The sequence below is a fragment of the Anopheles nili genome, chromosome 3 (genome assembly GCF_943737925.1).
Source record: "Anopheles nili chromosome 3, idAnoNiliSN_F5_01, whole genome shotgun sequence".
Classification (NCBI taxonomy): Eukaryota; Metazoa; Arthropoda; class Insecta; order Diptera; family Culicidae; genus Anopheles; species Anopheles nili.
The window spans coordinates 49906567-49923588 of record NC_071292.1 but is presented as its reverse complement, the minus strand read 5'-3'; the positions used below and the strand labels follow the sequence as shown (position 1 = coordinate 49923588).

The following is a 17022-nucleotide window of genomic DNA, read 5'->3' as shown; positions in this document are numbered from 1 at the left end:
TTTGCGTTTTCAGAACAACCTAGCGCGCCGGAAGCTCCAGAGGCTACGCTCATCACCGATGACTCTATCACGCTGTTCTGGAAGGCACCAGCTGATGATGGCAACAGTCCCATCACGGAGTACGTACTTGAGTACCAGGAGAAGAACCAAAAAACGTAAGTTTCGTCGTCTAAATCGATCATCTTCGAAAGGACACCCCTAACAGAGTATCATGTACTACTTCACTTCCTCCAGATGGACCGAAATCACGAGCATCACTGAGACGACTACCACCGTGACCAAGTTGACGAAGAACGCCGAGTATACGTTCCGTGCGACGGCCGTTAACGAAGTAGGCAAGGGTCCAGCATCACCAAACTCGCCCTACTACAAGATCATGGCCCCGATCAAAAAGGAAGCTCCAACTGTAAGCGAACACCTGCGCGACGTACACGTCGGCCTCGGTCAGTCCGTCACGCTGAACTGCATCGTAACGGGCGTCCCAGTGCCAGACGTGGCCTGGTTCCGAAATGGTCAACCACTTAAACAGGACGTCGTCTCGTACGAGAACGGTTCCGCCAAGTATCAGATCAAGTCAACCACTGAAGAAAGCGGTGCTTCATACACCTGCCGAGCGACAAACGAACTGGGCAGCGTCGAGAGCAGTTGCAACGTGATTATCGAAGAGAAACCAACCCTAACGGTGGACAAGAAGCTCATCGTGCAGAAGCTGCGCGTTGGCGATGAATGGAAAGTGGTGGCGGAATTTACCGGATTCCCAACACCCGAGTTGGTGTGGTATCGTGAGGATCAAACGATCACCTCCTCGGTTGAACACACGATCGTTACCGTGGGTCAGTCGTCGACGATCGTCATCTCGGCACTGGATCGCGTCCACTCGGGCAAGTACACCGTGGAGGCACGCAACTCTGCAGGTTCAGCCACGGTTGAGCTCAAGTTGAAGGTGATCGACAAACCGAGCAAACCGGAAGGTCCGATCATCGTGCGTGAGCTCAGCCCTGAGGCGGTAGTGATCGAGTGGAAACCACCGTCCGATGATGGTGGTCTCGAGATTTCGCAGTTCACCATCGAGAAGTGTGATGACGCGAACAAAAACGCGTGGATTAAGGTGGCGGACGTGCAGCGTAATATCAAGTCGTACTGTATCCAGAAGCTGCTCGACAGCACGCAGTATCACTTCCGTGTGATCGCACAGAACCCTGTTGGGTGTTCGGAACCGCTCGAGAGTGCGACGGTTAAGATTCAGCAGACGTTGGAACCACCATCGCCTCCGAGAGGTCCTATTGAGACGTCGGGTATGACGAGCAGTTCGTTCACGCTGACGTGGCAACCGTCGGAGTCGAATGGTGGCAGCAAGATCACGGAGTACGTCGTGGAGGTTAAGGAGGCGAAGAAAAAGGTTTGGAAGGTGGCTGGTACGACGAGTGGCTCGGAGACGTCGCTGCTCATCGAAAGTCTGTCGATGAACAAGGCGTATGACTTTAAGATCACCGCCAAGAACAAGGTCGGTGCGAGTGAACCACTGCAAACTGAGGAGTCGATCGTGGCCGGAAAGGAAATAAGTAAGTGTTTTAATAAGACGTCAGCTGTGCGTATCGTGTTTGTGCTAATGCTTGATGAACGCTGTATCTTGTCGTCCTGCTTCTTGTCCAGTTATTCTTGCTTCTTGTCCTGGTAATTCGAAAGTACATAATAATGTTTGTTGTAAAATGCATCCGTTATTAATGAATTAGTTTAGACAAAAAAGTAAACTAAATAATTAGCTGATAATTATTGATAAAAAACCAAGATCAACTGACTACTCCTTTAATACACTCTAAACAAAATTCCAAACCCCTGCACTACTACATAACTGAACCGGAAGCCCTGCAAGCCACGTAACGAACTAAACACTCACCCTAAACGAGTGCCAACTCAACATTACTTATGAAAAATATTCTAACGATATTCTGAACACTTTCCAACGTACCAAACTCTCTGTCGTCGTACAAAACTTTGTGTTCGTGCTCTATCAACACTTCATCCTCCACAACAACAACAAAACTACAGCACCACCTTCTGCACCGCGGAATCTCCGCATCACAAACGTGACCAGCAAGAGCATCAAGCTCGAATGGAAGCAACCGGAAACGAATGGCGGTTCCGACGTCACGGGATACGTCATCGAGAAGCGCCTGACGACGGCGCAGCAGTGGACCAAGATCAAGACGCTCGAATCCAACTGCCTGTCGTACTGCGTGGACAACCTAAAGGAGAAGTCTGAGCTGGTGTTTAGGATATTCGCCGAGAACGTGGTTGGGCTCAGCTCACCGACGGTGTCGGAGAGTGTTGCGCTCAAATCTCATGCCAGTAAGATGCCACCATCAGCGTTTTCTGAGCCACTATCTCTGTACCTTTACAATTTCTGTGCTTTCTATATCTGTCGCTCTGTTTCTATGTCTCTATGTTTTTATGTTCTTGGAATTTGACTATTTCTATACTTCAACTTTTCGATCAACTTCTCAAATTGAGCCCACCCTAAACACCTTGCGAAAAACTGGTTATTAATCGAATGTTTTTTTCGCAACCCTGCAGCTGTACCGTCCCCGCCGACAGGTCCACTAGAGGTACGCTACCTAGGACCTAACATCAATATCGTCGAGTGGGGCATTCCAGAGTCGGACGGTGGCGCTCCGATCGAGGGCTATCACATCGCCATCCGCAACGCGAAGAAAACGATGTGGATGGAGGTGGGTCGGGTCGCGGCCGATTGCCAATCGTTCAACATCAAGGACCTGCAGGAGCGCGAGGACTACCTCATCCGTATCATGGCCCGGAACGAGGTCGGTTTGAGCGACCCACTTGAGTCGGACGAACCGTACACTGTACAGCTTGGTGCCGGTAAGTAGCTCGATTTTGAGCGATACGTTCTTTAGCTGAGTATTAATTGGTGACAAAGAAGCGGAACAAAATAAGGAACCACCATGGAAAAGTGTGTCCCTACAATTCTGCTATTCATAGTCAGATTGACACTGGAACCTTTATTATCGTATAATGGCTCCTTATCACTAATTAACACAAGGCCTTTTTAAAGCTACCGACCAGTTTACTAAAGACACCGCCGTTCACCTTTCAGCTCCGGACGACGTGCATGACGAAACCACGCGGGACTTCTCAGAGCCCACCGGCACGAACACCTCGTCCTGGTTGCGCGAGCACAACATGACAGCCGACATCAACAGCTACGCGCGTCATAAGCTGCTGCGGCGAAGCGAGTACTTCTTCAAACTGTGGCTCAACGCCAAGAACCTCTTCAAGTGAAGCGCTTAAACTGCGCTTCTAAACCGCCGCACAGCCTACAGCACAGACTGGGCGGCAATGTACAATGCTAATGTAATCGAGAGTGAAATCCTACAACCTTTTTCGTTCGGAGTTCGAATGCACGTTCCATGCTTCCAGCAAACCCAGAGCCGATGGAACGTTCTAGTCAAGCGCTATGTATATGTAAATGTTGTTCAAATGCAGATGTCTATATACGAACGTCATCCCATTTCCTGACACCTTTCCTCCGACACATCCTCATTCCTTAACCCTTTGCGTTATCAGGATGGCAACCGAATAACTTAGGACGACTCGCTGAGCAAGGAAACCGATGAAGGCAAGATAATTCTGGGCATCTTCATGGAACTGTGATAGAAAAGCAGCAGCAGTAGCAGTGGAGAGCTAATAGACAGCGAGGAAGCTAGAAATCATACGAAACACAGTTTCACTTTCCCCCTCATTTGAAGCTGCTGTTGAGAGAGTCGTGAAAATCAATCATATATGTACATTATTAGTGGAGAAAAAAGAAGAACCTATAGCTCGAATAAACCGCCGGCACCATCCGGCAACGACACGTAGCACCACGACAGGGCTTCCGCAGGGTCTATCTGCAGCCCAGCTACGTTAGAACCGCTTCTATGCACTTGGATGCAGTCCAGCAGAGCGCTGTGTAATGGCGAAAAGCTCTCCATTGGAGAGGTTCGGTCCCTAACCCCAACATAAGACCAGCGGAAAAAAAAGCCGCGTCCGAAGGGGGAAAACATTGGTGCGAATGTTTTCCTTCATCGGGCAGGTTAGGAAGAAGGTACGAAGGACATCACGGGGACACTCTCCATTGGAGCGCCTCACAGATGCGGCTGTTGGACCAATTGGACGTTATGATTGAAAAAAGAGAGCGAGCGAAACATTTTCTTTTTCTATCAATTTTCAAGATCTTTGCCAAGCGAACTCCACAGGAGAGAGAGATTTTGTTGTTTTATTTTTATATAAACGATACCGTTTTCTTATACCGTCATGTTTATATTTCGAGACAAAGCGCATGACCAAAAAATTTGCTAAAAAAAGCAACATAAGCATGTTTAAACGATTTTATTACACTGTGTGTTGAATCAAATAAATTTCTAAAAACTATTATCAAAACAACTGGTGTCGCAAATTTACTTCCCGAAAGTACGTAAACCGGAAATGACTCTCAATCGCGCTGCATAGGGTTAACAGCGCAACGGGGACAGGTCACCCGAAAAGGTACAGCAGTAGTTGCGATCGTTACGTGATGCGCTTGCACCACTGACCTACTCACCCACGGATAAGTACGGTGACTTGGCTAGATTGCGCAATCGAAACACACGCTGCGCGAAGCACGCGTGACCCAAATCGAAGAAGTTCAATGTCAGGCACGAAATTCGAGCAAAATCACTCGCCCACGCACCCTGCCGGGCCCCCGTCTCTCCCACGTCTAGAGGTGCGATCGATCGCGATTGCACTATTTGTGTAGCCCATTATCACCGCGCACATGGACGGGGCATGTACTTCTTGCTGCTGCGCCTATACCATCGGTCGAGGATCGCGCTCGGTTGCGGTTATGCGCCACGCTAATAGTGAAGCAATTATTATGTAACCTTGCAAAGCCCTCTTCTACGAGCCGAAGCTCACGTAGCACCTGTCGCGTGTGCCGCGACCGATGAGGGGGGTCGAGAAATTTCAAATTAAAAAATCCATCCTGCGGCGGATTGGTTTGCTGGATTGGTTTAATTTTAGCTCGTTCGTTGTGGTTTGTGCTTCTTTCTTTTTCAACACACCATCTTCGCGCGGGCCCATTCCAATCTCGGACGGGCGCACTGGGAAGGCGAAATAGTGTGGAACCAAACCGTTGACTAAATTCGTACAAACCCACCACAGACGGCGATGGTGATGGGGCGCGAAAAAAAATAAAGCCACACCAGCCAGCGAGCGTTACATAAATGGTACAACAATATAATGTGTGGTATAATGCGCGTCAATCGCGTAGTAAATCGATAGGGCGCTATTCGCGAAGCCGGGTGCTCCGGGGGGGGGAGCTTGTTGGTTCGATTTTGGGTTTGGTTTATGTTTTTTTTACGCTTCTTTTCTTTTTATGTGTCTTCACTTCAACCCGTTTTGTTCGCCACCTTTCTCGACACCGTTTAGCCGCGCGCCAAAAACCCAACCGATGCATATTGCAAAGCTTTTTTTGGTGCACTAAGCTGCAGTACTGCGTAATTTAACAGCTCCTCCCGCACAATTGCTTCATTTGTAACCTACTTTTTGTATGCCGCCCCGACAAATGCTTGTTTCAGCTTGTTCTCGTGTTTCACTAGATGTATTGCATTTTTTAAGCATTTACCACCGAGAAGCACGAAGGGAACGAAAGCACACACAAGCGATGGTGAAAATGCAAACCGCCGGTACTGTGAAATTTCGTACAACTGCGCACGAGTTCACACCGGCGATTCGCAGCACTAGAACGCTTCGCATGGAAACCTCAACCGGTTTGAATGCAACCACACCTAAACGGTTCACTGGCGAGTTTTTTCCTCTTTTTTGTAAGACGCGTGCGTCGTTTAAACATTTCAAACACCGTGCAGCAAAGTTCACTCATGATAATGGTGACATTATTCTCTCTGCCAGTACTTCCTAGAAGTTAGGTAACTTTAACCCAATCGTCGCTGGTTGAAGCCTCAATCCACCACTCAATGGACAGAGAGCGTTTCGGTGCGTTCTACATGCACAGCTTCCATAGCCGATGATCAACCACTAAATGATCAACCAGCGCTCTCTCCGTTGGTCAGGTCTCCACACGCAGCTCAGCACAGATGCAGCAGACGCCAAGAAACGGCATTGAGGTCGTTTCGTCGTTTCGGGGTGGAAGCCCACGCGAGCTTAATCACGGCTGGTATGACGACGTGTGGGAGCGGAGAAAAATTTCGAACCATCCTCCAAGCCGGACCGGTTCGACGAAGTCTCGAAGCGGGACAAGTGCACATGTTACTCAACCGGTGTAGGCTAGCCTAACCCCCTTCTGCACGTGAGTTGAACTGTGTCGCTGGGGTCCCACCCCAAAACGGGGCGTTAAATGCGCTGGCAAGACCTACCGACCGACTGACGGAGCTGATGGAGCACACACACGCACACACAGGCAAGAGCTCATGGACGAGATGCTACGAGATCTGTCTTAAGTTGTCGCTGTAACTTAACTGGTTAAGGCAGTAAAGTGGCACCATTAGGGTGCACAGATTTTATCATTCGAAATTTTTCCACAACAACAACAGCCTGGAAGCAAGTGCGCGAAAATGCCCGGTAAATGCGCTCATGCTCGTGTGTGTGTGTTGAAAAAAAAAAGTAATGCCCCATGCTATGCTCTCTACCGTACTTGCGCTTTCAACCGGTGGCTATGCACATTTGGTGCATGCGAGCATACCCCGAACGAATGGTGGTTTGTGTGGGAAAAAACAGCCCCCAACTGGTAGGAGAAGAAGAAGAAAAACAAGCCTCTCATAAAAGCAGCGCTCCCTCCCCTCGCGCACGCTCTTTCTCCCACAAAAAAGGCCCCACCGAGGCATTACATCAAAAGACTTGAGCGAGAGTAAAGCGAGAAACCTCCTCGACGCTGCACGTTTGGGTCCAGCGGGCGTTCGAGGGAATGGGTGGAGGGGTTGGTTTTCGGTTTCGACCACCGATTGGCGCATTCGGGCCACCACAACAGCACCACATCGCAGTCAGTATCCACTTGGCCGACGGTGGCACAAGACGCTTTCGAACGTAAGCTCGCGTGGAGGTGTGTTTGCTCCGTGTTCGTTGTATCCCCTCGAGAGGTCTCTTTAGATTGGGTATTTTTATTCGACCGTTTCGATCGAGAGAAGGCACGTGAAACCGGGGGCCGGTTCGGGAACATCTGGGGATACACCTCTCGTGCGCGAGGGAGCCAAGAAAAGCTCCGGCATTATTGCCAGCGGTAATTGACGACGGCGACGAAGCTTACATAAACAGTGACACATATTCGCGTCTGCGGGTGAAGAAGGAAAGGGATAAGAAGCCATTCAGCGGTCGGGGCAGGAATCGAGTGATCTCAACCATTTCGCGCCAGTAGTACACGTTGTTTCAAAACGATTTCGATCGAGAAAAAACCCTTCTGTGCGCTCAGTATATTTCAGCTGCAACCGGTGTGCTTTGTTACGATAAATCCGTGCGTCGGTGTTTCCAGTGTTCTTGTACGCCCATTTGTGACACTTTGCTCCAGAATGAAGCTGGTAAACACGCTGCCCTTTGCCGGCTACCTGTTCTTTGTGCTTCTATCCGCGAGCGACTTCAACGACCACCGAGCGGTAGTTCAAGCCCAAGAACCATTATTCGAGCTGCCGGTACAGCTGATCGGCTTTCCCGTCATCATTCTCTCCGTGCGGTTGGCTAACTTCGCCAAAAAGCTAGCCTACTCATTAAACCCAAGTAAGTAAGACGTGCAAAAAAGGGCAAAACTTCAGCAGAACAATGGCAACCCACACGCACCGCTGCCCACGGTGACCCTCGGCTAATAAAAAGCGAGTGGCTTGCCGGAAAGTAAAAACGTGTAAGGACATCACATTAAGTACCACGAAAGCTCCAGTAACAGCCGTACACAAACGGCGGCTAATCGAAAGACCAACCGGGTGAGGTCAAAGCTTGTTTGAGGGGGAAAAAAAATGGAAATCTACCCTCGACAAACGGGCGTATAACATGTTTCATTTAGCACCACAATTTTTGTGCCTTCAATGCCGTAGGCAAAGTTAACACCTCTAGAAGACCTTCGTGTATTTTCTGACGACTTACCTTGGGCTTCAAGGTGAACTGGCGAGCTTGAACGCGTACCGCATCCGTATCGCTGAGTTATCCAACACGCAAGATGTTTATCATCGTGTTGCCCTACGCAAGCCCAGCACCCACCGTTAGCATCACTTTCATTACGATGAAATCACGATTAGCCACTGGCCTCGTAGAAGCCGCCCACCCCAAGCGATTGATGAACCGATAAAACGGTTCTTTTTTTTCATTTTTGCATTTCACTCTCCCAAAGCACTGCCATTTCGAACACGCACAAACATTTCCGAATGACTCACTATGGCCCAAGGCGGCTGCACAGCACACCTGGGCTCGCGAGGTTGACCACTTGACCCACATTTTGGACGCTTCAAGATGCGCACTCGGGCAGACAAAAATGCTGCTCGCTTCACCTCATCTCACTCACTCACACGCTCACTCACTGATATGCTCACTGATTCGTTGCGCTCACTACTCACTCAATGGCTTACGCTCTCACTGGCTCACTCACTCGCTCACATGCTATCAAGCTCACTTACTCACTTACGCTTTTCTTCGGCTTTGCTGCCCAGCACCATAAAAAACTCCCTCTTCACACACACACACGAGCCGAGCTTCCTTTTTTTCCTTCTTTCTTTCGATGAAACACAATGGCTTTTTTTCTTCTTTCTTTCGATGAAATTGCACATCACGGCACGATATGGCTCTTCCCATCCGGAGGAACGGCAAAAAAAACACTAGTAACCCCAAATTGGAGCTTTTCGTGGACGCACAACGCGGTGGTACCGTTGCACCAAAATGGTCGCCATATGATGCGTCGCGATTCCACGTGCTTCCCGGACCGGACACCGATCGCGATCCCCTCACTTTACACCACACCGTTAACGCGAAAAAAAACTCACGAAAGTAACCGGCCCGCGACGCTGGAACGATTTCGAACCCGTTGAAAGCACTGCATCTTTGAAGATGCTCCGTTTTAATAAAAAAAACCCGTGCACTGCGACGCGTCGGTTCCGCTGTTGAAGCAAGCCGTCAAACTAATGTGACCTGCTGTGTGACCTTATTTCGTGTCGACCCAGCAGGCGTGGTGATGATGAAAAGAATCAAATATGTATGTAGTCTTTATTGCAATTGTATCGCTTCCTGGCACACTACGACCAGGCAAGAAACTGCCATACCAACGAGCCGTCGGGCACGGGATTAGAGGGGGTTTGATTGTTTGCCGGCTCGGGACTTGCGTTCGGTCAATAACAGTAAATGTACCTGTAATTCGGAAGGCGCGCTATGTGTGAGCGTGCGCAGATTATTTCCTGTTCCTTATCCGAATTTGTTATTTCGAACGGCTGAAGTAACGGAAGGCCGGCCATTGGCCTTTTCACTTGTCTCAGCTCCCGAAATTGGCCACCATTCCTGGGAGCCATTTAAATGTCACGCTTGTATGATGGAGCACTTCAAGTGGGTCAAGGGAATAAATGCAAATTATGTGCATTACTTGAACAATTATTGAAGACTGTTAATCGTTAGCACCAAAAATTTCAAAAAAAAAAACGCTCACACGATATGCAATTCGTAACAATATCCTTTGACAGCGGGAAAATTTTAAATATCTTCTATTTGCTTACGCTTGATTGACGTGTGGTTCCATTATTGATTGAAGCCTGCATAGCAATTGATTTCCTTTTAAGATAACTCATACGGTGCATTATTTGCGAGCCTGTTGCCTGTTTCGGACCCAGCCATGTCAACCCGTCACTTACGAGCAGACCCATTAAGTGCCTGCGCAATCCGGCGGCCCCGTGAGATTAATCCGGGGGCGAAGCCAATCTAAACACCGTGCGCCTTGATCATTACCGATCCGATCGGATCGGTTTGCCGTGGATGAATGCATCAGAAAAAAAACCATAATATGGAAGCAGTTGTCATTTCCGTATTGGCAAAGCGAAATGCCTGCCAAAGAAAGCGAAATCTAGCCGGCCCTCGCAATGCTGCCAATTTCACCTCGCGCGCTCCAGACATTAGCCAGCGCTAATTTCTTCATTCCAGCACCGCCAGCCAACCGATGTTCCTTCATTTTTCGTCCGTTGCGCTATGTGCCGTATTTTGTAGCTCATTAAACGTGTGCACCGTTCCGTCGTGCATCGAATCTTCCCGCCAACGGGGGCTTCCTATGTTGTTTGCTGGCCTGGCCTGGTGAGGGGTGAATTTTGAGAGCGGGCTTTGAAAACCGCTAAAAAAAAGACAGAAGAAACTCTCGCCGACCGAAAAGCGTCACGTAATCGCATCAAAATAAAAGCAGCATTGCATAAATATGCTCTAAACTGTGGTGTGGATCGATGCTCGAGCTAAACCAAGCGGGGAATTAGTATACCTCGGTTGCCGACTGTTGGGGGATACGTGGAACGAAGCGGAAAATGAAAGTAGCGGTACGCCAACGGGACGGTGTCGTTAATGACCGACGGGCGTAAGAGATCTAACGAAACAATTTAGAATATCATCCAAAGCCAACCGCCGGTCAAAAACCGGTTCTAAGAACCCACGCTTCTCGTGCCGTTTCGGAAACAGTGAAAATGTTAATCACTTTCTTTCTAATCCGCTTACAGAGACCTACCAATCGCGCAGCCGCCGGGAAACTCTCTCAGGGACCACCCTGCAGCCAGAGGAGCTTTCGCGTTTGGCCATCGACGTGGTCCAGGCGGAGAGGAAAATTCTTCACGAGTTTGGACCGAAAGCCTGCATCGAAGAGGAACCTTGTCGTAGCCATGCCGTACGAAGCGCTCGCCTGGACAACTATCAGCCCGATTGGGACGATATTCTCAAGTAAGTTATACGTTGGTTTGCGAGTAGGTGGTTTAGCACTAACGAGATCCTTTTATTTGTTTCTTTTTTCGCTAGTAATTATAAGGCACAGTCGACCGGCATGAAACAGTGGTATCTGCTGTCCGTTTTTCTCGGTGACTACTTGCGTGACGTACAGTTCTGCAAACAGTTGGCGAAACGATTAGACTGCAACAGAAACCAGAGGCCCTTCCTGCGAGACTGAAGCAATAAAGCACACGGGTGGCTTAGCTGTAAATTATTGCATTGTACATAGTTTGGACAAAATCAACATTTAAATCGAATCTGCTAGGTGTAAGGCCGGAAGCGAGGAAATATGCTCTTTAATAAATTTTACCATAATCTAAACGAATCTATCGTGTATATTCATTTTGGAAATGAAAACGATTTTAGGTTTAAATGGTACTGTTTTTCCTAGACACCAGTATCCCTTGACTTGAGTTTTCAACAAAAACTATGTTTTATGTGTACATTTTCTAATCAAATAAACATATTGATGAGCAGAAACAGTCAGCTTCATTGCTAAAGTTATACAAGTCAAATAAAAACGAGAAAGAATAAAAAATCAAACACGATTCTGAGAAAAAAAACCTTTTTTCATTTTTTCCAATAGGATTGTAATATTTTTGTTGCTAGTGGCTCCTAATCGTTTGCATATTCATTCAGAAATGATCAATTGGAATATCGCTATTATTACTGCATTCAAAGCAACAATTGTACCATGCTTGCCAGTTAGATTGATATTGTTATTGTTATTTATTTAAGAACGGCCTGGCCGTATTTAGATTTGGATAATTTTTTGTAAGCTGAAAGGCATTTCCTCCCAACAGCCGCAGATAGCCTTATCCCGGGCTGACTCGGTTAAAATTTTGATTGATATATTTAGGAAACATAGAAGCATCAATTACATTTTAAAGTTTATTATTCTACCTTTTCTTTTAGTGTTTTATATAGATTTGAATGTTTCTATACCCCTTTTGATATGGACGTATACGAATTTGAAAAAAAAAAAAAAAAGAAGTTTCTCGAATTCGAAGATCCACCAACGTAGCATTTGACGTTGGTTGTGTCAAAAGCATGTCAAAGTAAGTACATGTGTGTGATATGGTCGGTAATTTCAACAGCTAATAATTTTGCCTATTTCACAGTGAAAAGGAAATTTTATCTCCATTTTTTGTTTTTAATAAACAGATACAACACCAAAGAAATGGCCTGCCTTTGAGTCTGTGCTTGAGTAACCCACGTGTTTCTCGAACATAGAAGTCATTTTCCCACTCCCAACGCTAAACAAGGAGAAGTGAAAATCAAACCTCCGGAAAATGGGTTCTCGAGGATTTTCTTTTGTTTTCATGCCGAAAAGTGTAGGTTTACTGTATAACCTGCTGCCAGGCCGTTCATCATCCGTGAGAATTCCTGGTAGCAGTGTCACCGCACTGGCTGCATGCAATTGCACCAGCCGTCAGTTTTCCAGTCGAGACTTGTTCACACCGGCACCCGCCAAAGACCACCACCAACGGACAACGGGTTCCAGCAGTGAGTGTCGTACAATTGCATGCATATTACATCATCCTGATCTTTGGTCGATGCATCTTCTCATGAGATCATTATTTGTCCTCTAGGCAGCACGCAGCAGATAAGGCGGTCGTTTTACACTTCGAACATTCTGCATAAAAAGGATTATTACAACACGCTTGGCGTGACAAAGAACGCATCGGCGAAGGAAATTAAGAAGGCATACTATCAGCTCGCAAAAAAGTACCATCCCGATACGAACAAGGACGATCCTAATGCGGGAAAGAAATTTCAGGATGTCTCCGAAGCGTACGAGGTGAGTCGCATGATTACATAATGAAAAATGAAATTAAATAACAAACCTGATTTAATGGCTTACCATCGTAGGTGCTTAGCGATGAAACAAAACGTCGCGAATACGACACGTTCGGTCAAACGTCTGAGCAAATGGGTCGAAGCGGAACAGGACCAGGGCCCGGTGCCGGACCGCAAGGTTTTTCACAAAACTGGCAGTTCCGGTCAACTATCGATCCGGAGGAACTGTTCCGAAAGATCTTCGGCGATGGTGGCTTTCAGAGCGGGTTTGACGATTTTAGCGATTCAAAGTTTGGCTTTGGAGGCGCCCAGGAAGTCATGATGAATCTTACATTCGCGCAGGCCGCACGCGGCGTTAACAAAGACATCGACGTCAATGTCGTGGACACGTGTCCTAAATGTACAGGCTCGCGGTGCGAGCCAGGCACCAAGGCCGGCAAGTGCCAGTATTGCAACGGCACGGGGATGGAAACCATCTCGACCGGACCATTCGTCATGCGATCGACTTGTCGTTATTGCCAGGGTACGCGAATGTACATCAAGTATCCCTGTCTGGAGTGTGGTGGTAAGGGACAAACGGTGCAAAGAAAACGAGTCACTGTGCCAGTTCCGGCCGGCATTGAGGACGGTCAAACGGTGCGCATGAACGTGGGAAGTAAGGAGATTTTCATCACATTCAAGTGAGTACAGCGCACGTCTATTGTGGCTGAATAGCGGCAAACAGTGTGTAAAATCTGGTTTACATTGGCATATTGTTAACGTCATCCATTTCAGGGTGGAAAAGAGTCGCTATTTCCGACGGGACGGAGCTGACGTGCATACGGACGCAAACATTTCCGTCTCCCAAGCCATACTCGGTGGTACGATACGCATCCAGGGTGTGTACGAAGATCAAACCATCCAGATTACGCCCGGTACCTCCTCGCACACGCGGATACCCCTCACCGGGAAAGGTCTAAAGCGGGTGAACAGCTATGGAAGCGGAAACCACTATGTCCATTTGAAGATTCAAATTCCAACCAAATTAACGCCGAAGCAAAAAGCACTTGTTCAGGTATAGCAACGACTCGCGGCTACCTAGTACGGTGACGATTATTTTCATGTTTTCCTTTGCCGGATTATTTTTAGGCGTATGCTGAGCTAGAGGATGACACGCCTGGCCAAATAATGGGTGTTACGTTTAAAACCGACGGTAAGTCTTCCGATTCTAGTTCTGGCACAAAGTCTACTGCATGGTCCTCCTCGAACGTCGCTGATAAGCACACCCAAGGCGCCCGGGATGAAAGTTACAGCGAATACAAACCGCATGACGCGACCGATACGCACGAGCATCGGAAAGAACGGTTCGATTCGAGGTTCTATTACGCGCTCGGGGCGCTGTTCGTGATGGGGTGGTTTGTGTACTACAGCCACGTCCAAATGAACGCGCAGTACGAAAGAGATCGCGATGCAGCTCTCGAGCGGCAGCGAATGGCTCGCGGGAACAGCAGCCCGTTCGATGAGACCTAAGACCACAGGGACAGTAGCAACTAACTAACGACGATTGTTAAGTGGTGTTATGGTGATTAACGGAATTAGAGTTGAAATTGGTGGCCAAGCAAGTGTGGCTTAATAAACGATCAAAACCACCCTTAACAATCGTTGTTTAATTTTGCTTCTCCCTTGTCAGATGCTGTGTGCACTGGTCCTTTCGTTATCCACGTGTGTTCTAATTCTAACCCCTTTTCGGGTGATCCTTTGCAGGAGGAAAAGTATGCTACGCAGAACCACAGGAACTGACGGACATCGTTCGCGAGGCATTGAAAGACCGCACGCCTCTACCAACGTCTAGCAGCGAGGAAAGTGTCGCTTCCAAAACAAAGGAAGAAGAGGAAGCCGCCAAGACGCGCACCAGCAATTAGGATAATCCCTGTGAGGCGTTACTTTGCTTCGGGTTTGTTACGGTCCGTTTAGCAAATCGATCAGTTCTTTAGCTTCAATGGAATGGAGCTAAAATTATCTGTTTTAATGATAATTGCAAGGGAAACATAATACACTAATAGAACGCATATACAATTTTGGAACGTGTTGTTGATTGAGCGGATACGGAGAAAGCTTTACATCTTCTCGTAGGTTTCCGAATGTCCACAAGACTCACAGGTCCTGGTGTAGGTGTCGTCCGCTTCGTTGTACTGCTCAGAATCTCCGTAAGAGTGCACGTGCGCCTGCACCGTCTTGTCGTACAGACTGCTTCGCACGTCCATTCGCAGCTCTTTCAACCGTTTGTTGTATTTCTTCACCTTGGCCACTTCGCGCTTTTCCTCGCGTTCCTCTTTTTGGCGCATCAGGTTCTCCTCTGAGCCCCATACCTCGAGGGCGCGCTTTTCAATCTGCAGGTGTAGATAGAGCTTCATCTCGCCCCATCGCACGTTGTGCGGGTTCTTACGGCTAATATACTTAAGCGGCGGTTCGCGCCGGTCCAGATCGCAATCCTTCAGTAGATATTCCTGCTTGGCCTCGGTGCGTGTGATGAGTGAATGCTGGCCATCCGGATCACGGCAGGCGTCGCACACCGCATATGCGAAGGTGTTGAGAAGGTACGAGTCCGCGAACCGGTCACCACACTCGATGCACTCGTCGTATTCGACTGGTACGGAAACGGCGTCCTTTTCCGGGACGGGCTCACTCTTTGCCGCTTCTTCCTCCTCAGTAGGATTGATGCGTTGCTCGATAAGGAAACCACCACCGCTATCGATGTACTTTGTGCCGGATACTTTGATAACATTGTTCACTGAAACAGCCGTTTCCTGCTTCTTCAGATCGGCATTGTACGGATGAGCCTGCAACCGTGCCTGCCGTAGTGAGAAAGCTTTCTGGCGATTTTCTTCGATTCGATTGCGCTGGTAATCGGAAAGATTCTCTGATTGTTTTGATGGACCGTCTCCAGCGTCCATTTTATTGAGTATTCGTTTCAATAAGTTAATATCATACGGGAAAACAACGCTAAATTACAAATAAACAAATGGTACGCACCTCGCATGCGGTTGCGAGTTGACTAACCTTGTTGTGTCAACAATGGTTTGACAGCGCTGCTACGAGAATTACTGCAATGCTACACTTCTCCATTTATTGTGGTCCTTGGTGTGTTGTTTATTTAGAGATACACATTTTTTTTCTTTTGCCCTGAAGTATATCGATAAGGTATTTAATTAGCTAGATTTAAAAATAAATCCACCGTAAAACACCTTCAAATGGTTGCACAATACTGCTTCTTCACGCCACACCATACGACCACACACGTGAGATCATGAAACTTCACCGTGCAGTGCGGGTATTGTAGTGTGGCAATTGTAGTTCCCCAGTGACAGCAGATGCTGTGGAGCGGGCAGAGAATAACAGTTAGTTTCTGAACAACAGTGAGATCGGACGGTTGCAAACGTGCAATCTCGTGGGCGTTCGAGTCCTGGTCCCCGCCCGAATCTCGAGAGTGTGATCAGGGAAACCCCTCGTTCCGTCGGGGACGGTGGTGATACAATTCTTCCACGCGAACCGTTCCACCAAGCGCACGGTCGTCCGTGTACGCGTGTTCAACCGGCCTCGCAAGACTAAGGCCTAGCAACTCCATTGTGTCCGTGCAGCATCTCCGGACGAAGCGCATGTGTCACGACGAAATTGGCCATATCCACCAGATCGGCTAGCGAGCAGCAAGAGAGAGAAGATATAGCAGCAACCCGTAGCGAGAGGCCACTGTTTATTGACGTGCCAGGGTGGTGGTGTGCCCGAAAACGTTCATCGCCTTTCGAACGGTGCGTGTTTTTTTTTTTGGCACCGAACCGCGACCTAGCGTCCGGCCCCGGGCGTGGGTTTTGGCGATAACGTCACGCACCCCCGCGACAGAGATCGAAAGTTCCTACCGGAAAGGAAGCGAAATAAAAAACCCTCCCACCCACCGTCTTGGAAGTTAATTTCCCCTTCCTCCCCCCTAGTGTCAGTGCTGCGCGCGTGTTAGGCATTCCCGGGAGGTTGGCAAAAGGATCCGTAAAGCGTGCGTCGAATTCAGGAGGCATCTTCCGTTCTAAGTCCCGCTTGAGTGTGTGTGTTGCATAAAAAAATATTAATCCCATCCGTTGGGGGTGAAGAAGAAAAAAAAACCGTGCTCCGGGTGCTTCCAGGGCAGGATAAAATCGGGAGAATTGCGACGCACAGGTGACCGACCGACCGACTGTGTGGGTGTGTGCGCGCGTGTGTCGGTGTGTGCCACGGGTGGAAAGG

General features: G+C 48.3%; 4 protein-coding genes across 4 annotated transcripts in view; 3 read left to right on the top strand and 1 right to left on the bottom strand.

The window, feature by feature from the left end:
- LOC128724535 (titin-like) overlaps positions 1 to 4437 on the top strand; it is a 140577-nt gene extending 136140 nt beyond the window's left edge. Inside the window, exons 40-44 of the mRNA XM_053818260.1 lie at positions 14 to 155; positions 235 to 1562; positions 2050 to 2349; positions 2575 to 2880; positions 3116 to 4437. Of these exons, the coding sequence (XP_053674235.1) occupies positions 14 to 155; positions 235 to 1562; positions 2050 to 2349; positions 2575 to 2880; positions 3116 to 3300 (2261 nt within the window). The 3' untranslated portion in view covers positions 3301 to 4437. The remainder of the gene's footprint in view (positions 1 to 13; positions 156 to 234; positions 1563 to 2049; positions 2350 to 2574; positions 2881 to 3115) is intronic.
- A 3119-nt stretch (positions 4438 to 7556) lies between these two features.
- On the top strand, positions 7557 to 11149 carry LOC128726504 (uncharacterized). The gene is made up of 3 exons (XM_053820317.1): positions 7557 to 7761; positions 10710 to 10926; positions 11002 to 11149. The coding sequence occupies exons 1-3, from the start codon at positions 7557 to 7559 to the stop codon at positions 11147 to 11149; spliced, it is 570 nt and encodes a 189-aa protein (XP_053676292.1).
- Positions 11150 to 12263: 1114 nt separating this feature from the next.
- On the top strand, positions 12264 to 14395 carry LOC128727559 (protein tumorous imaginal discs, mitochondrial-like). Its single transcript, XM_053821486.1, has 5 exons — positions 12264 to 12483; positions 12564 to 12772; positions 12844 to 13451; positions 13546 to 13825; positions 13900 to 14395. Exons 1-5 carry the CDS (start codon positions 12264 to 12266, stop codon positions 14278 to 14280), a joined length of 1698 nt encoding a protein of 565 aa, XP_053677461.1. The 3' UTR covers positions 14281 to 14395.
- Positions 14396 to 14750: 355 nt separating this feature from the next.
- LOC128724534 (DNA repair protein complementing XP-A cells homolog) lies at positions 14751 to 15704 on the bottom strand. The gene has a single exon (XM_053818258.1). The coding sequence runs from the start codon at positions 15702 to 15704 to the stop codon at positions 14868 to 14870; it is 837 nt and encodes a 278-aa protein (XP_053674233.1). The 3' UTR covers positions 14751 to 14867.
- Positions 15705 to 17022: the final 1318 nt, after the last annotated feature.